This window comes from Drosophila grimshawi, unplaced genomic scaffold (assembly GCF_018153295.1).
Source record: "Drosophila grimshawi isolate 15287-2541.00 unplaced genomic scaffold, ASM1815329v1 contig_44, whole genome shotgun sequence".
Lineage (NCBI taxonomy): Eukaryota > Metazoa > Arthropoda > Insecta > Diptera > Drosophilidae > Drosophila > Drosophila grimshawi.
Genome location: NW_025063240.1, coordinates 19,379,830 through 19,401,783, shown reverse-complemented (window position 1 = coordinate 19,401,783; position 21,954 = coordinate 19,379,830). Strand labels below are relative to the sequence as shown.

General features: G+C 37.4%; 1 protein-coding gene across 1 annotated transcript in view; it reads right to left on the bottom strand.

Annotated features, from left to right (window-relative positions):
• The window catches only part of LOC6556690 (serine-rich adhesin for platelets), a 111,847-nt gene extending 96,173 nt beyond the window's left edge, over positions 1–15,674 (bottom strand). The window contains exons 1-3 of the mRNA XM_043215392.1: positions 15,558–15,674; positions 4,056–5,064; positions 71–358 (exon numbers count right to left, since the gene is read on the bottom strand). Of these exons, the coding sequence (XP_043071327.1) occupies positions 71–358; positions 4,056–4,643 (876 nt within the window). The 5' untranslated portion in view covers positions 4,644–5,064; positions 15,558–15,674. The remainder of the gene's footprint in view (positions 1–70; positions 359–4,055; positions 5,065–15,557) is intronic.
• Between the last annotated feature and the right edge of the window lie 6,280 nt (positions 15,675–21,954).

Sequence of the window (21,954 nt, the reverse complement as noted above, 5' to 3'; positions counted from 1 at the left end):
AGGTCTAAGAACATTCAGCACATAGAAGTGCTGCTACTGCACGATAGAGGGCGCAAGTTTTAATACTCACATGAAGCTGGCTGCCCGTAAATTTGTACTCGCGTGACGTTGGCTGTGCCTCCTCAATTTCAAACCGCGCCTCCTTGCACGTATCGAGCAGGTTCGTGTCCATGATGTAATTATAGTTCGTTTGTATGGCCGCCCAAAAGTCATCTTTGCCCGACGAGCCCAGCCCAAGGGTGGCGCTGCTGTGCAGACTGGTGGAGCTGCTGTGACTGTGGCCGCTGCCCCACGAATAGCGGTGCATTTTGTTGTTGTTGCTGGAGCACTTGCTGCTCGCGCTGCTCGGTGAGTTTTTCTGCGGAAAACAAAGAGAGAGAGAAACCATTAATAGTTGTTAATAAATAAGTAATTTAAGGCAGCCAAATATGGACGCGATAATATGCTTAGCCATCTATGGGCCGACAGCAAAAGCTTTGACCGGTTCAAAGCCGCTCCAAAAAACAAATTGTAAAAAGCGCGCGTAATTAATTAAATTGAATTTTTATTTGTCGGCGCGGCGACAACAAGAAAAAGTCACAACAACACAAATGTAGAGGAAATTCCTGATTAACACGATCTCGTAATGCTCAAACAAAGTCAAAAGGCAGCAACAAACTAAAATTGCAATTGCATTACGACGAATCAAATCAAAATTTGTAGTTTATGTGTCGAATGAATTGATTGAATGACTGGCGCCATATGCAATTAATTAAATTGAATAAGCAGCAACAGCTCAGACCGAACCGACCCCCTCGCTGACCCCTCCTCCACCCCCTTCGTCCACTCAGCCGCTGAATGACTCAAATTTCTGTACAGTTTTCGAGTTTTTCGGTGGCAGCTGCGAGAGGCAATTATGCATTTGATAAATCAACATATTCAATAATTCAGCTTTGCGAATTGAAACGTGGGATTATTTTTGTGTTGATATTTATAATATATATATGCAATCAGATACTAATAAAAACCATAAATCAAAAATTGAGCATAGAGAAATATAATCTCCGATTTTGCAACTTTGGTGGAGCGTTTGGCAATGAAAATAATTTCACAATTTGTTGAGGTATCTTTATGGTATTTATTTATTTAAGCTTTCCTTTATATAACTGATCTTTAGGCATACTAAATTTAACAGGAAGTTAGAATTCAATATCCGTATATTCAAGTTGTGATTCGTCGGCAGGTGAAGATTTGGAGCAATGCAACTGGCAGATGTGTCGCTTGCAAGACCGTAAGAGGGAACACTATGAAGTGCTGCCAAAGTCGAATTCGGAGAGGTGCAACCAACTCATCGAAGGCAGCAAGTGCAGATGGTCGCGATAGGTTAATATCGGATCGGCCTTGTAGAAGGGATACGAGTATATTCAATAATTGTGTGCCAATGACTTTCAACGGTTAAACCACAACAAATGAGATAATGATTATTAAAGATTAACATTTTTCTACGACGACAACGAGGACAACCAGCTCAGAGATCTAAGTTAGTACAATAAACCAGCTGACTTTTATTGAAATATAATAGCTAAGATCGATGATAATTCAAGAATAGATTAAAAAGCGTGTGTAAAAGTTAAAATAGTGTAAATTAAAAATATACAATATTATATAGCAAATAAAGAATCGAATTGTATTTTCCTTCAGATGTAGAAGGTGCCGAGACGAAGAAGAAGAGTTGGTGCAAGATGGAAGTGCTTCAATATACGGAATTTAAAGAATGTTATAAGTAATCTGCCTTCCATGTTTGCTGGCTGTGGAATGATTATAATCTATATTCCAAGCTTCGAGTCTCTAGCCTCTGTCAACCTTCGGTTTCAGATAATGACAAACAAAGTTCACAAAATAAAAAACAAGTAAATAAACATTATCAATCAGCATATATATTTTTTCATCTGTCTTGCAAGCTGAGAATAGCATTTAATTTAAGCAAACAGCAAGCGAAATCATATATAAATAATCAAATATAAATAATTATTTCAGTATTGCCCAGTATACAGCCACCAGCAGATCGATTACAGCTAGAGTCAAGGATGGACTTGAAAGTGGTAATATTTCTGTGCTTGTTGATTACAGGTCTATTCGTGTATTCAACTTGTTATCCGTTGGAAAGTGAAGATTTGGAGCAATGCAAGGGGCAAATTTGTCGCTCGCAAGACCATAAAAGTGAACACTATGAGGAGTGCTGCAAAAGTCGAATTCGAAGAACTGTCATTTGTATGTTCGGTCCGAGTTGTAGAAAGAATATGTTATATGAGCGTAAGCGACTGCGTTTCACCACAACCACAACAAAGAAGATAATGATTATTAAAGATTAACATTTTTCTACGACGACAACGAGGACAACCAGCTCAGAGATCTAAGTTAGTACAATAAACCAGCTAACTTTTATTGAAATATAATTGTTAAAATCGATGATAATTCAAGAATAGATTAAAAAGTGTGTGTGAAAGTTAAAATAGTGTAAATTAAAAATATACAATATGATATGGCAAACAAAGAATCGAATTGTATTTTCCTTCAGATGTAGAAGGTGCCGAGACGAAGAAGAAGAGTTGGTGCAACAGGTAGGTGCTCGATGGAAGTGCCTCAATACACGGAATTGAGGAATTGAATACAGGCAGCCAAATATGGACGCGATAATATGCTTATCTATGGGCCGACAGCAAAAGCTTTGACCGGGTCAAAGCCGCTCAAAAAACAAATTGTAAAAAGCGCGCGTAATTAATTAAATTGAATTTTTATTTGTCGGCGCGGCGACAACAAGAAAAAGTCACAACAACACAAATGTAGAGGAAATTCCTGATTAACACGATCTCGTAATGCTCAAACAAAGTCAAAAGGCAGCAACAAACTAAAATTGCAATTGCATTACGACGAATCAAATCAAAATTTGTAGTTTATGTGTCGAATGAATTGATTGAATGACTGGCGCCATATGCAATTAATTAAATTGAATAAGCAGCAACAGCTCAGACCACCCCTTCCACCCCTTCGTCCACTCAGCAAGGCATACTAAATTTAACAGGAAGTTAGAATTGCAGTGAGTACATTGCTAATTGGTGGAAATTATTTGAAAGTTAACTCAACCTGCCTGAAAACTAATTGGTTGCTGTCAAATTTGCACACAATTATCACATTTGGTTGATAAGACGGGATGGGAAATCGTAATAAATAAATTAAATGTTAATTTATACATTTAAATAATTTATTTACTCATTTCATTTGAACAGCAATATTTGTACTAATAGCAAACAAAGCAGTATTAAAAATGAACAAATAGGAAATATTATCGACTCGACTGCTGATATATATATATATATATATATATATATATATATGTTCTGTGAAGTTACAAAACTTCAAAGACATAATATAATAATACCCTCCTCATCGAGTGTATGAAGATGATGGTTTTAGAATCTGTCAAACTTAATTTATTATAATTAAATTAAATTAAACATAATAAATATTAACACTTAATATGGGCGAACTAAATAATGTTTATACGAGCCACGTTTAGATACGCAAAACGCCGAGCAAAGATTGCAAATTGGCACGTTGTGGAATTTATGTAAAAAAAACACCTTGTCAATTTTTTTTAACCGTTATGTGTCGCTCATTTGCATGGCAAGCCAATCAAATGAATGAATTATTAATAATTTATCGGAGCAATTTCCGCTCAACACACACACACAGAGAATGTGTGAGAGAGAGCGAGAGAGAGAGAGAGGGAAGAACAAGAGAAACAAGCACAAGAACTAGAATCAGAACAAGTATTTCATATGCCTAACGGTGGCTTGTCATTTTTAAGACACATGGCCATGAATGGAGCAATGCCCCCTCTATCGGCGGCTAGAGCAAACACAACTTGTTAGCGTGTGCGAGAGAGACAAAGAGAGAGGGAGAGAGAGAGAGCGAGAGAGAGTTTGCGACAAAAGTCAACTTGCAACAATTACAAATTTATGCGCACAACCCACAGTGGAAATTGTGGACTGCACCTGCAGCCGGACGACACTCACCTTGAGGCTGTTGTAGGGTCGCTCCAGATGCAGTTTGGCCTGGATGACGTCACGTCGCTCCTGTTGCAGCTCATCGGCTGGCAGCGATGTCATCGATTGCGATATTTTCATATCCTTTTGCACCACACCGGCACCACCAGCACCACCACCAGCACAACCAGCACCAGATTCTGCTTGAAGGTTGCCAGCATTGCGTCGCTGTTTCCGCAGTGAGCTGCTGCGACTGTTGCTGGCCGATTTGGTGGCATTGTGGCCCGATTTGGTGTTGCGTTGTGTTGCTGCCACAGCGGCAGTAGCAGCAGCAGCAGCTGGCATCAGAAATGCGAAATCCTCCTGCAATCTGAGTGTATTCGTGTTCATGTTCATGTTCGATGTGGTGCTTGCTTTATTAGTTGTATCGTTGATGGCCATTTTATCAGTCTCTTGGTTGCTTAATGACGTCACAATCGCAATTGCAGTCTCCTCTGTGGTTGCCATTGCTCTTGCTCCATCTTCTTCCTCTTCTCCGTCTCTTTCTACAGTTGCTGTTGCAGTTGCTGCTATTTCGTTTTCATTCATGTGCTGCTTTACTTCTGTGGCAACTTCCATTTTTGTTTTGGCCGCTAATTGTTTTTGGTTCCGATTTCCATGTGTTTTTTTGAGTGTGTGTGTGTGTGTGTGTGTGTGTGTGTTTTATGTTAATTTAATTAATTTGCTTAAAATCTGCTTTTAGCCGCTGTTCGTGTTTCGTGTTGGTTTTTTTTCTGTTTAGTTGTTGTTGCACTTAAAATGCATCAATTTGCATGCTGGCCATCGTTGGGTGTTCGTTGGCTATTCATGCCACCGTTCCGCTGTGCTGAGTCTCGACCTTTTGTGGGCTCAGTTCCAGTTCCTGGATAAGGTTTATATCTTTCTTCGTTATTTTTTTTTTTTTTTTGGGATTCGTTTTCCGTTTGTTGTTTTTTATGCAAAATACTTTTCTCGTTATTTTGTTAAAACAAAAATCTGTTGGATTTAATTGTTGATTTCACTGTAATTATAGAAAGAAAAACAGAAACAGAAACAAATGTGTTTAATGCGAATTAATTCAAGGAAAATCAAAATTATGCGAAATATATGCAAATTATTATGCTATAAATATCAGTTGTGGTTTAAATTGATTTTAAATGTATATATCTCTGGAGGTCACTATTATTCACAAGTTAATAATGATTAACTAATATGACTACTTATTATACCCTCAACTCATATGTAACGGGCAAAAGGAAGCATCTCCACAAACTATAAAGTTGGTATATATTCTTTTAGGTTAGTCAGTGAGTCGATCTCTGAGATTATTACATCAATTATGATATATATTTGTATACCTTACGCAGATCAATATCGATAGCAATCACTTTTATAAGGATATAGTCCTCTAATTGGTATATGATGTACCTTGATCAACTGTGCATATTTAATGCAGATCGAATAAGAAAAACAGATCTTAAACTAATAACTGTGTACCGATGAAATCAAAGACGAGCTCTCTCGACTACAGAATTCTATTTTATTGGCATAAAATCTGCATATGTTGTGATTTATGTTTATTATTTGTTGCAGAGAAAACCAACTGAAATACTGCGAAGCTCTACATCTACTAAGAAGAATAAGACAAGCTATTTGAACATATTGCAACACTATTCAAATATTAAATAAGCCGCACACAAATTGGTATTACCAAACAACGTAATATCTTGCTCATATCTCAGTAGACATAAGAATTTTACCGCCTGCCTTTTTATGGCTTCAAACTGCAGCTAAAACATATATGAATATATATATATATATATATATATATATATATATATATATATATATAAATCCACATATATCTGACATCACACCCACAACAATGGGCAACAAGCTGCAAATGGCAATTAAAGCCAACTGTATCTAACAGCCACATAATTAAAGTGGAAGGCCAACGACTCTTGGATGCATAAAAGGCAAAGAGATCACAGCAAAAACCAAAATAAAAAATATGGTAATAATAATAATAATTACGAGTATTACTTAATAAGAAAAAGAAAAAAATGAAACAAACAAACTGTCGTTCAACTGACCCAACTGATGGGGGGCAGGGGAAACGGCGCAGATTGGCAGGGCAGTTGTCTGACTTGGTAAACAAATAAAAAAATAAATAAAAAACACAATGCAAACGACGACGATTCTAATCGGGAGCAATCAAATTTTCATACGAAATTAGTCGCGAAAACACTTGTGGGCCATATTTGTATGCAAATCGAGTTTTGCACGCTTAACCAAAATTGGCTGCTAGCGTTTATTTGGCCACTTAAGATACCCAAACTACTACTGAACAACAACAACAACAGCAGCAGCAGCAGCAGTAGTCGTAGTAATAATAACAACAGCAACACTTTATAATGTGGGTCCACTATTGCATACCCTGTAAAGTTATTTTCAGAATGTCAAACTCAGGTAAAACTTGATAGAAAGATATACAAAGCGACTAGCAATGACTTGGAAAGAGATACAGAAAAAGGTTGTTAATTAGAAATGAAATATAATTAAAATCTATCAAAGTAAAAGGTATATATATATATATATATATATATCTAGAGTGAGATGTGTATTAAGTTGTTTCAACTACATAAACAGTGCTTATCAAGTTTGTAAGCGAACTTTTGGGCCCTGCGCCTACAATTTCGAGATACCCCATCAGTTTCGGGAGAAAGTTGAAAACAATCGCATAATGATCCACACAAAAAGTGGGAGTCGACGGGGCGCACAATTGTCGACAATCTGTCTGGGCTGTCAACAGAGAGGTCGCCGCGTGCCACAAAAAGCATACAAATCGACGCTATAATTGTTGATCAAAACAGTCTGTGAACACGGCTGATAACAGCCCATGTCAGCTGATAGCCTCGCAATCAGAGTATTAATATTCAAACCGACTGTGTTATTGACGCGTGTGCAGGATATTTATTGATGGAATAGCAAATCTTAAGTATGAGCTGCAATTTAAATAAACAAAAAGGAAGCGACTTTCTTAGTCACTGTTTTCTCTAGCTTCTGTTAACCTGCGGTTTCAGATAATGAGAAACAACTGATTGCATTCGCCATTCGAAGAAGGTTGATATAATCAACAAGTAAGTAAACTTCATCAATCAGCAAACATATTTTTTCATCTGTCTTGCAAGCTGAGAAATGCATTTAATTTATACAAACAGCAAGCGAAATCATATATAAATAATTATTTCAGTATTGCCCAGTACACAGCCACCAGCAGATCGATTACAGCTAGAGTCAAGGATGGACTTGAAAGTGTTAATATTTCTGTGCTTGTTGAATACAGGTCTATCCGTATATTCAAGTTGTGATCCGTTGGAAGGTGAAGATTTGGAGCAATGCAAGAGGCAGATGCATCACTGGTTTGACCTTAAGAATAAACACTATGAAGAGTGCTGCAAAAGTCGAATTCGGAGAGGTGTTCAAGATCCACGGAATGAGTGCGAATCCGAAGCAAACAATTACGCAACCAACTCATTAATTTCGCAGTCAACAATTGGAGGTGCCATCTCTCTGATTGTATTTGGTAGGCCTTGTAAAAAATATGTAGGAAAAATTTGTGTACCATTGACTTTCAGAGATGAAACCACAACAAATGAGATAATGATTATTAAAGAATAACATATTTCTACGACGACAACGACCACAACCAGCTCAGAGATCCAATAAACCAGCTGACTTTTATTGAAATATAATAGCAAAAATCGATGATAATACAGGATTAGAATAAAAAGCGTTTGTGAAAGTTAAAATAGTGTAAATTAAAAATATACAATATTATATAACAAATAAAGAATCGAATTGTATTTTCCTTCAGATGTAGAAGGTGCCGAGACGAAGAAGAAGAGTAGGTGCAAGATGGAAGTGCCTCAATACACGGAATTTAAAGAATGTTATAAGTAATCTGCCTTCCAAGTTTGCTGGCTGTGGAATGATTATAATATGTATTCCAAGCTTCGAGTCTCTAGCCTCTGTCAACCTTCGGTTTCAGATAATGACAAACAAAGTTCACAAAATAAAAAACAAGTAAATAAACATTATCAATCAGCATACATATTTTTCATCTGTCTTGCAAGCTGAGAATAGCATTTAATTTATGCAAACAGCAAGCGAAATCATATATAAATAATTATTTCAGTACTGCCCAATACACAGCCACCAGCAGATCGATTACAGCTAGAATCAAGGATGGACTTGAAAGTGATAATATTTCTGTGCTTGTTGAATACAGGTCTATCCGTATATTCAAGTTGTTATCCGTTGGAAGGTGAAGATTTGGAGCAATGTAAGAGGCAGATTCATCACTGGCTTGACCTTAGGAATAAACACTATGTGGATTGCTACAATGGTCGAATTTGGATGTGTGTGCAAGATCGACGCAATCAGTGCGAATTCGAAGCAAACAATTACGCAACCAACTCATTATTTTCGGAGACAGCAAGAAGAGATATTGTCCCTTTTTCGTTGGATGCGCCTTGTAGAAGGGATATATTCAATAGATGTGTGCCAATGACTTTCAAATATTAAACCACAACAAAGAAGATAATGATTATTAAAGATTAACATTTTTCTACGACGACAACGAGGACAACCAGCTCAGAGATCTAAGTTAGTACAATAAACCAGCTGACTTTTATTGAAATATAATAGCTAAGATCGATGATAATTCAAGAATAGATTAAAATGCGTGTGTAAAAGTTAAAATAGTGTAAATTAAAAATATACAATATGATATGGCAAATAAAAAATCGAATTGTATTTTCCTTCAGATGTAGAAGGTGCCGAGACGAAGAAGAAGAGTAGGTGCAAGATGGAAGTGCCTCAATACACGGAATTTAAAGAATGTTATAAGTAATCTGCCTTCCAAGTTTGCTGGCTGTGGAATAATTATAATATGTATTCCAAGCTTCGAGTCTCTAGCCTCTGTCAACCTTCGGTTTCAGATAATGACAAACAAAGTTCACAAAATAAAAAACAAGTAAATAAACATTATCAATCAGCATACATATTTTTTCTGTCTTGCAAGCTGAGAATAGCATTTATTTTATACAAACAGCCAGCGAAATCATATTTAAATAATCAAATATTAATAATTATTTCAGTACTGCCTAATACACAGCCACCAGCAGATTGATTAGAGTCAAGGATGGACTTGAAAGTGATAATATTTCTGTGCTTGTTGATTACAGGTCTATTCGTGTATTCAACTTGTTATCCGTTGGAAGGTGAAGATTTGGAGCAATGCAAGGGGCAAATGTGTCGCTCGCAAGACCATAAAAGTGAACACTATGAGGAGTGCTGCAAAAGTCGAATTCGGAGAGCCGCAACCAACTCAATATACAGGGAGTCACTAACTCGAGCTGTTGCCCAAGGAATAATGTTTGGAATTGGTTGTAGAAAGGATATGCTCAGTAATTGTATGCGAATGACTTTCGAGATTAAACCACAACAAAGAAGATAATGATTATTAAAGATTAACAATTTTCTACGACGACAACGAGGACAACCAGCTCAGAGAACCCAATGAGATCAACGAGCCCATGGAACGCAATGAACCAACTGAGTCTGCTTATGAAAATATGTCGGATTTGTTAGCGATCTGATAACGCATAATCGATGAAAATACAAGAAATTATTTGTAATTTGAAGCTGATTCACAAGTGTGTAATTAAAATAGTGTAAATTATATAATACATACAGATACATAAATAAATAATCGCAATTTTTCTCTGTTATTTTGTTATACATATTTCAAGTCGCTAGTTTCTGCACAACACACCAATATACTCTACTATCGTTCGTGCTAGAGTATCAAAGGAGGACATTAATTTTTAATTTCATGGACAATAATTTGTGTTCGTTGGATCCATTTGAAAAGGCGACTCTCCTCTCGACTTGTTGTTCATTCTTTTGGCTTTGCGTCGCTAGTCAAGCCAACAAACAAAAACAACAACAGCAAAGTGACTTTTTTTTTGGTCAAGCGAAAGCAAAAACGTTAACAACCAACCTACACACAAAACAAAATGCAATTGGCAAATGAATTGGCCAAAAGCAATGGCCCAAACACACACATTATATGAATGTATGTATATATATATAAAGTATTTGTGGCCATGACAAGAGGACCACACTTCTCTTGCGAGCCTTTTAGGCACTTCAACAGCTCACCAAACACTTTGGCTTAGTCACTCAAATAATAGTTAAGAGCCAACATTTCCCCTTACTCTTCCCCCTTCCTCTTCGCACTTCCATCACACTTCCCATACAACAGTGGCTTGTCGCGCATGCAAATTACAATTTTTTTTTTATTGGGAGAACGTCCATTTTGCGGTCTGCGAGTTGCGAGTTGGCAACAACCACCGAAACGTATACAGAAATCTACCTGTGTGCAGGCCATGACTCATTAGGAAAGATCATTTTATTGATATAACCTGCTATAATGTTATCTAATAACTAATAATATATAACCAATTGGAGACTTAAGTAAAGAATATACTATAAGCTATGAGCATGCTTATCAGATCTGTACTTGGAGGAACTTTGCGAAGCAGTGGCCAAATTTCTATCTAATAAAGTTGGCTTGATTATCATGTTAAATTGAAAACCTCAAAAAGTGTTTGTACGAAGTGAGGGGGCCGTGTTAAAGATATACTCAAAAAATAAGTCGAATTAAGTCATTGGAGTTGAAAATGCTATGATTTCCAAAGCCATAAAACCGAAATCAATCAAACTGTAAATGATTTATTTAAACATAGATTATCGAAAATGTGATGACAAAAAAAAGCAACGACAAAAAACACGTAAACCAAAAAAATATGCAAATTTTAAGTGAGTTAAGCTTTAAGCAAATTGAGAGGTAAATCAAAAAGTGCTTTAACCTTTCGCCCATAAAAGTCATAAATCAAAATGAAGCCCATTCACCATTTGTGAGTGCCACAAAATGTGGCAGGCAAAGGGGTCGTCAGTCACCTGTCTGGTCTGCTCTGCTGTGCATTACATAAGCAGACGCTGAACACTAAGGCTAGGGTTGACTAAAAAAGATGCCGTAATAAGCGACTTAATTCCAGGAAAAGTTTTTCGGCCCCCCAAACATGTTCCATAAAGATAAATAAATGTCCACAGCACAAAACACACACACACACACGCACAACCAAAAGCAAAATACACCAAAAATTAAGCTATAGAGCGAGAAGAAGAAGACCAAACAACTGACACCAAATATTTGGCCAGACAAAAACCAAGCCAATGACAACAACCAACAACAACAACAAACACAAATAGCACACGCAACAAAAAGTATGAAGTAAGCTGAAAGAAAAAAAAACTTTAAAAGGGGGTATTTTGTGGTTGCTTTTTATCTTTAACCACTCCAATGCACAATGATAATGCTCGTAAAACTGCAAAGGCAAAAGATTTCAAAAGTTTAGAGAAAACTAATACACAATAGAACTCAAAACATGCGCAAACAAATTGAATGAAAATGAAAACAAACTTTCGTTTTCTTTAATTATTTTCTTTTTTTCCGAAAGATCTTTGATCTTGCTTTTTTTTATATTATCCAATGTTTGCATTAATGCCACCGGATGTTGAGCTATGTTTGTGGAACAGACTGGTGCTTCTTTCCATAGGAATGTTCTCACGCCAAATTAAGGCAAATAGACGCCACATAATTGAAGGCCATTGTGTGTGGCCTAATTGAATCGACTGGCCTTTTATTTTACGACCTTTGCGCACTCGAGTCTAGTTAAGATAAGATTAGATAAGACCCACATGCGAATTGATAACCAAAAACGCTTAAATTGCCATCGCATTTCAATCAATTCCAAACGAAACTCGAGTGTGCAAAACCAATAATAGTTAAAAATACTATAAATTTATATGCATTTATAGTATTTTTCAACTTCAAACTTATCTTGGATTTAATCATCAGTCGTAAGTAACTAAAAATGACAATGAGCGGAACTTAAATCGCAATTTTAACGTTTGAATTTCAGAGCGAAGTTCAAGATTTGTTCAATAGCTATTTATCAGGAAGTAAAGCAGCAGAACCAAATAGATAAATATGGTAACCTTTACCCTTAAATGGAGCATTTACTAAGCTTTTAAATAGTTGGAGTAGTATTAAAAGTATTGTTTAAAATTCCATGAAAATATGCAAACAATTAAATTCGTAAGGTTTCTAACTAACTTCATAGATATTCCAACTGTCTGAGAGACTAGATTACAAAAGTATGAGTCAAAAGAAAATACTTGTTATTATTCTGGTAGAACACATACTCTATAAGGTCACGAAAAGCTTACCTTACCGTGTGACATAATAATAACACAGTACTGCAACAAGGCTATAAATCATGTCATGAGTCATGGCATATTTTGAACAACAACTAAACGATGTAGACAAGTAGACAAAGAGGGCTTCGGCAACAGCTGACTTCAATTTAAGACAGACGACAACATTCCAGAACCAGACAGCCGTTCGAAAAGTATCTGTAAAATATTGCATAAATTATTATCGGGCGATCTGCGAGTGAATTCTTCCAAGAATCGTGGACGGACGCTGCAGTTTAAGCCATGTTTTCACATTGACCAACTGAGTCAAGCCAGGCAGCTAACCTGCCATAAATTGTTAGCCGGTTGCAAGCAGCAGCAACAACAACAACAACAGCAGGCAATGCAACACTTAATGAATTGTTAACTACTTGGACAGTGCCACATGTTGGCCAGCAGAAGTTGGGCACACGTGAGGCAGTTGCCACAGTTGCCTCAGTTGCCACAGTTGCCACAGTTGCCGCAGTTGCAATTTTTGCAGTTGTGTCTTTGCTTGCCGTTTGCTTGCCGAATGGCCAAATTGCGGGCAATTCGCCAATGTGACAATAACAATATCCATATTGACTTGTAAAATGCAATAACAGCAACAACTGCAACTGCCACAAAACACGATGCAAAATGCAGGCCAATCAAAAAACCTTTTGCACAGCCTCCCTCCGAGGGGCGCAGAACTGGATTTTATTGGGTTCAAGCGGCATGTCAACCTCAACCACAAAACAACAGCCACAGCGACAACGACAACGACGACAACGACAACTTGCGGCCCACCTAGATAACCAGAGCAATACAACACTGTTGTTGTGGTTGTGGGTAGGAGCTGAAAGAGGGAAGTTACCATCAAAGACAATGAATTGTTAATTTGTTGCCATTTGCGGTCGCTTGAGCAATATTGTTTTTTTTTTTTTTTTTGGTCAGCATCCAGATTGAGGCGAAGGATGCTGTTTTTTGTTAGCAGGCAAGTTGACTTCATGGACATCTTTATGAACTATTAGAACTTGTCGTTTGTCTTTACTAGATACTCTACGCTAAGTGTAAGCTTCTTATTTAAAGTTCAATCTATGCAATCGAAACTGGAACCAAAATGCAACAATCCCTGCTTCGCAGACGGGATATAATAACTACTATCTTACAATTTGTTCCACAAAATCTAGAATTTAGCGGAATGCATAGAATAGCGATAGAGTCGAAGGTATTTGTACGCTAATTCTGAGCTTTCTTAATATAATTTAATAAACTAAGTATAAGTAAACTCAATTTTAATGTTTCTCTATTATAATAGATTTCTTCGCTAAAGTTTCCCATAAAATGAATGGCAAAAGTGTGTTATTTAATTAATTGCTTATTTTGCCTTTTTCTAATCATAAACTGTAACATTTTCATACATTTATCTTACATTGCTCTAAAAATTGACAAATTCCTACAGTCATAATTTAATTTATTGCACTCGAAAACTGCGTCAAGTCAAAGTAAGAAAAACAAGCGAAAAACATGTGGAAAATGTCAACTAAAAATACAAACATTGCGAATTCCTTTTGCCACAGTTGTTGCTGCTGCCACAAGTGAGATATGCAACATGAAAAGGCAAAAGGGGGGCACACAACACTGCGCTAAAAAAATATTTGCACCCAAAAGGTGGCAAGGTGGAAAGGTGGGCACAAAAAGGCGGCCGACTGCAACTGTTACATGTGGCGACATGGAACACCACAGACGCCGAACCCAAACCGAACAAGAAACGCCACTTGGTCAAAATGGCAAGAGTGGAGCTGAGGTGCACATAGACATAGAGGCCGAGTTGGAGGCGGGTTGGGATTGACACAGACACAGACACAAAGGCGACTTTTCAGGTGGTGCCGCGGCGAGCAATTAGAGAATTGCAAATGGACCACAAGCGCCAAGCACAACGAAAAACGAAAGTTATCGACCAGTGTGGACAAATGTTGAACATGCAAACAACAAATACACACAGAGACACACACACACACCTGACTGCAGTTATCGACTAACCAACAACCCACTCAACTCCCCTCTCCACTCACCCGGAAAAATCGACTCGCTAATCGACAAGTTTTTCTTTTGACCAGTAAATTTGTCTACAACTTATAAACATTTTCCACACACAAAATGATAAATGTGTCGTGTTTTCGTGTCTCTCGAACAAGTTTCCATTTGTTCTGCGCCTATTTACAAAGTCGACTAACAAAAAACTACAAAAAATGCAGTCCCCAACTAGCTACTCAAATTGGCATCGGCCACGCCCACAAATCGCCCACTCCAAAGGGAAGTCGTTTGTTACGAGCCGACGACAGGTGGCGAGGCTGTAAATAACTCCTCGAACTAAGTCCGACAAAAGCAACAAGCTACCAAATTAGCGGTTTCTATGCAGCACCCAGCGAGCATAAATTATGAAATACACAACAAAAAACACACACAACAAAGTCAAAGCTGATTAGGCCAAAGCAGCCATGAGACTCGACTCATTTTCTGCAGGAATTTGGGAATGATATATTTTTGGGTTTTGAAAGTCGAAATAATAAATTGTGTTTGTAGCTGGGCAAGCTAATTATAATAGATCAAAGCACTCGTTGACTTTTATTTATGGAGGCAGAGAGAGAGAGAGAGAGCTGAGTAACTAATACTACATGGGTTTTAATCTGATTATAACCACTATGCATTCGTAAACATAGCTCATACCAATATTATGTGAGATTCAGATTCTAACTCTAAGCTCAGACTTTTATTGTCTTCCCCAACTTCAAACTTTCAAAACTTTGCATTGCTTGGATCATTTTTGGTAAGACTCGTCATCTATATTAATTGACTGACTTACAAAAGTTACAAGCCAACAACATAACTTCCCTTAAATTATTTAAGTTTTATACCGTCTTGCTTAATTTAAACCAAGCTTATACTTCAACTAACTTGCCTTAATCTAAATCTTAAGCCAGTTTCAGTTACCTTGACCTCAATACACATTTGTCAAGATCTTTGAGATCGCTCTTAAATACACATCTATTGTCAAAGTCAAGTCAAATGCATTGTGCCTGAGAGCACAATTCAAATACATTACTATCATTAAACCATTAAGCTTTGAGCAATATTAAAAGTGAATTACGAATCACTCACCTCAAAACTCAAAAACAAAAACAAATGTGAAAAGTGGCCAAAAGTGTGGTTTTTGTTCGACTCCAATCCGAATGTTGTGTTAGCCTTTCAATTCACTTTCTGTGCCAAATAAAAAAAAACTCTGCAATGATAAAAGTTTAAATGCGTGTTAAAATCAAATCAAAATCAAAATCAAATCAAAAAATGCAAAAATGTGCGAACGCCATATGAAAACCAATTGGAAAAGCGAGAGGAAACTAGTTGCTTTTTCGACAAATGACAACAAATGAAAATTGTTAACTGATTTTATTATCACTTGCATAATAAAGGCGAAAAAAAAAATAAATAAATAAAAATGCGCTGATGGCAAACTTTTACCACACAGCTTCATTGGCTGCGTCAACATTTGTTTAGCCACATATTTTTGTGGCAACCTTTCGCTGTGGCCAGTCGAGTGATAAATCACAACTCTCTGCTGCCCCAACTGCAAACCCTATCTCAGCCCCAATTCCCTATTCCCACTCTGCAAATGAAAAATCACAAAAACTAAAACATAAACATGATTTCTCAAAAGGTTTCGAAAAAAAAGAACGTCGCACGATATTTGCCTGCCGCCAAATATTTAGCTTGTTTCTTTTTTGGCTCGTTTTTTTTTTTTGGTTGGTGGGCGTTTTGGGAAATGCGAAGCTGTTGGCCAGCTCAGCTCGATGGCCATAACAATTCATTATCATTAATTATATTTGCACTCCTTGGCGGCTAAGCATGAAAAATGCAACCAAGTCGATTAAATTGAAAACAATTTGGCCGCAAATTTCAATATTTCTTTTCATCGTTAGCCGTTAGGCGTTTGCAAGGAAATACAACAACAACAACAACAAATCGCAGCTCAAAATCGACCCAAAAAAAAAAACAACAACAAAATATTGCCAAAAATATGGCCCATTAAGCATCAGCGGGTTGAAATCAGCAACAACTCGCCATAACGATTTATTGACCATATTAACCCCGACGAACTCTCTCACTTCTCAGGGGGGAGGAGTGAGGAGGACGACAATCCAAAGGCAGAGACGGGCAGGGGGCGGGGCAACACAGCCGATGGACGCAAGTTGTGAAAATATCATTTACGAGCAATTTGTAAAAGCAACAACAACAATATCAGCAAGGAAAAACTAAACTTGTCGCACCGAAGCTGAAATCCTCTTCGATGAAAGACACAAATTATGGCAAATATATAAAAATTAAAAAAATAACCATTAAAAAATCAATTTCAACTTAAAGTTCAAACCACTTTGATTTGAGTAATAGTTTTGCAAGCATTTCTTTCTTAAAACCACCAGCAATTAATAAATGCTGGCCAAACTTTAAGTACAGCACATAAAATTTGTAAACATTAAACAATCAATTAAACCGTAAAAGTAATAATAGCAACATAAATATACAAATGTAATTTGTAATTTTAATTTATTTCTTTTTGTTATTTTATTTTTATTTGCAAACCCTAACACAAAGTCTTAAGAGTCTCCCACTTGTAAAATGGCCAATAAAACAAAAAATCCCAGCGAAATTTTGCACGAACAACGCGCTGAAAAACAAATGAACGGCGATTTACTTTGCCAAACACCACAACAACAACAACATATCTCTCTCTCTCTCTTTCGCTTGCTTTCCGTCTCTTTCTCTTACAGTCTCTGTTTGGCACTCTCGCTTTAGTTGTGTATGGTCAAGTTGAAGTCGGAAATGGGCACACAATTGCTGGCAGTCAAAGTTTTTGGTCGATCGTCAGCTTGGTTCGGTCAAGCAGCAATTGGCCAAAAGCTGCTTGTTGGCCAACTCATCGTAATGGCCAATTGACGACGTCGACATCAACATCTCCGGGCGATAATTGGGTCCCTTTCCCATGGTGGGAGGCTGGCTAACTGATTGACTAACTGACTAACTGGCTAGTTGACCGACTGCCTGGCCTGGCCTGGCTGCTTGCTGGCTAGCTGACTAGCTGGCTTGAATAGGTGGGGAAATTTTAATTTCAACAGCTTTCAGCGAACGATTCTCAACTTTCTGCTGTCGTCCATCAACATCACAACAGGTCGCCGCTTCAAGATTGGCCATACAAGATTTGACACATGCGGGCAATGATTGGCCAAAAAAGGCCAAAAGAAAATAAAATATAAAATATGTTGGCGTTGCACAGATAAGTCTCAAGTGTGTGTGTGGGAAAACAGGTGTGAAATATTCAAATATTCGAGGGTTTTCACAATTAATTACCAATATTGACAGCAATAAAAAGACTCTCAACAGAAATTGGTAAGTAATAAAAAGAGCAACAATATTATAAGCGATTTAAAATGCTCCAGTCGAGAGAGAAAATATTATTTACATAAGTATTTATGTGCTTAAAAATGTATCTTCAAACCAAAACAAGACACACATAGAACTATGGCAAGAAGTTATCATATTACTAACATTCTTTCTAGCTTGAGTCTCCTTTTCACACTCTTTTTTGCCATTGGTTTCAGTTTGCCCAGTTTATGCAACATTTTTGTTGAGCTTTTGCGCACATTTATGCTGAAATGTGATCCGCAACGCTGACTGCAGCAGAACACGGAACCAAGTTGCAAGTGCTGTCAGCTGTATAAATAACAAAAGAATGCAAAAAAAAAAAGAAAGAAAACAAATCAAAGCACAACTTTGACATTTTGGCTGCCTGGGTAAAGCAATATCAACAGAAGCAGCAGTCAGAAGTGTCTCGGAGAGCGTAACTCGAGTGTGTCTGAGTCAAATAAAGTCGAGTCGGGTGACATGTGCGATGATAGGTGAGAAAATGCAACAGCTTCAGATATCAGGTGGCAAGCAAGTGCACGGCATGGGAAATGACGACTATTTGGAAATGAATAGGTTTATTTCACGGTCAGTTCAAAATTAGCATGTGGAAAAGGAAATGCACAAAATACGCTAATGAAAGTGAAAAGCCAAAGCGTCGTCGACAAGAAGAAAACACAATTTTGTCGATTTCGGCCCACTTGTCGTCAACACCAGCCGCCGCAGCAGCAGCAGCAACAGCAGTAGCAGCCACAAAAAATGCATTCGAAATGCAGTAGTAGAAAGTGAAATGCGTTGGCTAACGACAAACAAATAAAAACACTAGGAAAAAAAAAGGAGCATGCAATATAAAACCAAAGTCAGAGCCAAACAGCAAATGAGCCAAAAGATGCTGGCTGAGATACTAAGAGTAACTAAAGAGTGGAGCACGGGGGAGAAGAGGGGACGACAACAACAACAACAACAACAGTCAAACGACATTGTTAGTGTGTAACTCTCTCACATGACCTTGTTACATTGCATTGACTCGCAGACATGTATGCGATATGCGATATATGCGAATTCTGTTCGCCTGTTTGCCTTTTGGGTGCAGTGCAACAACAGCAACATCAGCAGCAGCAGTAGCAGCCAATCTTGAATGCAGCATCGTTGCACATAATCAAGAAATATTTGAGATTCACTTTCAGGAAAGACAACAACTAAGACGAAGACGCAACTAGCACGCCAAACGAAAGTCCAAACGCAATTCCAAAACAATGCTCAGCGACACTGAGCAGAAATATATCTGATTACAATAGATTATTGGGTAAAACTGTCCTTAAATTAATATTTAGGAAACTCAGTGTTTTATAGACTATCCAAATAAAAGAATAAATTAAGTATTTAGTTCTTGATTCGAGCATACTTATGACAAAGATTCTTTAAAATTTTATTCAAATCTTTGATCAACATTTAACATATTTTCATTTGCTATATATGAAATTCCGTTCTTTTTCTTGCAGTGCACACAAACACACACAGAGCAACACACAACTCATAGATAAAATATGTGTGGACTTTTCATTGACGACTCTTGCAAGTTGCAGTTGCACAGTTGAAAAAAACCGACTGCTCGCAGATGTGTGGGCTGGCTGCAGAAGCAAATGAAATGAAAAATGCCACAGATTCGTTTGATAAAATGGCAGGCGACAAGTTGAGAAAGAAAAAGTGACTCAGCCGCCAGAGAAAGAGAGGAGGGGGCGAGGGTGCCAAAGATGCCCAGTCTCAGTTACAGTAGTCAATGGAGGCAAACTAACCAACTGCCCCCTCAGCCCCGCCCCCTTTTAGATTTGGTTTGACGGCTGACTCTTCGCATTGCTGTCAATGCAGCCATAGATAAATCTTCAAGTTGTCAATGCGGCGGTGGAATTTTTTATTCATTTAAAGAAAAACAATTGGCAAAGGGGAGCGCAAAAGCAGCGTGCAAATGTAGATAGAGAGAGAGGGGGGGGTAGGAGGGGGGAGGGGTGGAGAGAGCTGGCCATATTAGTCGCATAATTGGGCCATGGCAAAACGCATTGTACTGTCAGTAATTGATATGTTTGCGTACAGCTTTATTAAGCCTTCTCCACACTAGATTTTCCGCCGCTGTGTTTTCGCTCCTTTTTATCGAGCTTGATTCAATTAAAATCATCTCACGCTGCGGCGAGTGATAGAAATGTATATAAAAAGCTATAAAGACATCTAACAATTAGGTGCTCGATTTGTTTGGCTTCAAATCACTTTCGATTTCTTTCCAAACAAGACCAAAGACAATTAAAATTTTAATGTTGGAGTTGCTTTCTTTGAAAGAGGATGTTTCAGTTTTAGTACTTCCTTTCAATATTACTTTCAACCTTTCCAAAAAAAAAGAAACGCAATTTTATCGATTTAAATTTAGAATTTTAATTTTCAATTCAAGAAGAGAATGAGAAACTGATATAATCAGTTCATATAGTACCATAAAGAGACAGAATACCGATAAAAAAAAACAACTGTGGAACCTATTTATAACTTTTACAGGAGTCTTCAAAAGACACAATTTCGTTTGACATGTTTGTTCACGTAATTTTTTATTATGACGTATATTTTTATACGTTTTCTTACGTATTTATTTCGTAATGTAAACCCATCTGTGTCACTTACTTCAGAAAAAATCAGTTTGCTGATAAAGCAAGTTTATTCCCTAAAAAAGGCAGCGACTAAAATTTAGTTTTACTTATTTTTTGTTTTTAGGTCAGCTCGTTATACAAAGTCCTCCATCAGCATGGACATTAAAAAGTGAACACGAAAAACCGCTTTTTGTTTTGTAAATTTTGAATTTACCGATTGACTTAGTCATGGTCTGGTCTAAACTCTCGTGACAGGAATACGACTTTTGCAATCAAAATGAAAACAGTGCAACAATTAAAGTGCATTTAAACTAGTTGTTAGTCGGCGGACAAAATGAATTGGGAGGAGAGTGTCAGAGGGTTTACTTTGGAAATGGAATTGGAATTGGAGGCACTTGTTGGAATTTGGCAAATGGTATCTATGAAATGTGTGTATCTAATTGTGCAACTATTTGCGGTGTCTTTTTTTCTTGTTACTTTTACTTTAAACACAGACACACAACACACGCACAATTGTGTCGATGCCGTGCAGTGTTTCCTGTGCCACAAAAACAACTGCAATTGCAACAGCAACAACGGTAACAACAACAACAGCAAAAACATCAAACAACATCGACATGCACATTGAACACCGTATTTTCTTTAATGATTAATTGACTTTTGCACTAGTAGTAGGAAAAACTAAACAAAACACACAAAAACGTACAAAACACGTTCGATCTCAGTTTTTATAGCTGAGTAAAATTACCTTTTAATTTCCCGCAAAAGCGCTCTTTCAATATTTATTCATTTGCAAATGCATCTTTTGTAAACACACCAGAAATGTGTGTGTGTTTTGGCCATTGTTAATAACGTTTGATCATGTGTGTGTGTTGTGTGTGTGTTTGTGTGTGTGCAGCTTTCGTTCGTGTGATTAATTTATTGGCCAATACAATTGCGTATGAATTATTGAGATACCGGTCACAAAATGACATGCAACAGAGCCGCACGTCGCCTCAGGTGGCCGCCACAACGAAAGATCTCTCATTGTTCAGATGCAAACCAAAACCCATAGAGTCAGAGCAAAACCAGCTGGCCAAATCCTTTTGCATTTTGCTTTATTGTTAATGCAAGTATCTAGCAGATACAAGAGCTCTCGCACTCGCACTCACCTCTCTCGCAGGCACTTTCACATTGAACCCCAGTCAAAAAGGCACTGGGCCAGGTGAAACGTGGCAATGAGCAACTCAACCCAAATTCAGCCCAATCTCTAATGCAAGTAATCTCTAATAATCATGGGGGTTAAGTCCCATCAGATTGCAGCGCGCCAAAAATAAAAAATAAATAAATAAAGCACATGCGAACAGCTGCAAAGGCAATACTTATACAAATCATGAACCCAATTGGAAATATATTTAATGAAATGGAATTAAATTGTTTAAAGAAATCAAAAATAAAGTATCAGTATATTTTAGTAAAAATAAAACTCTGTA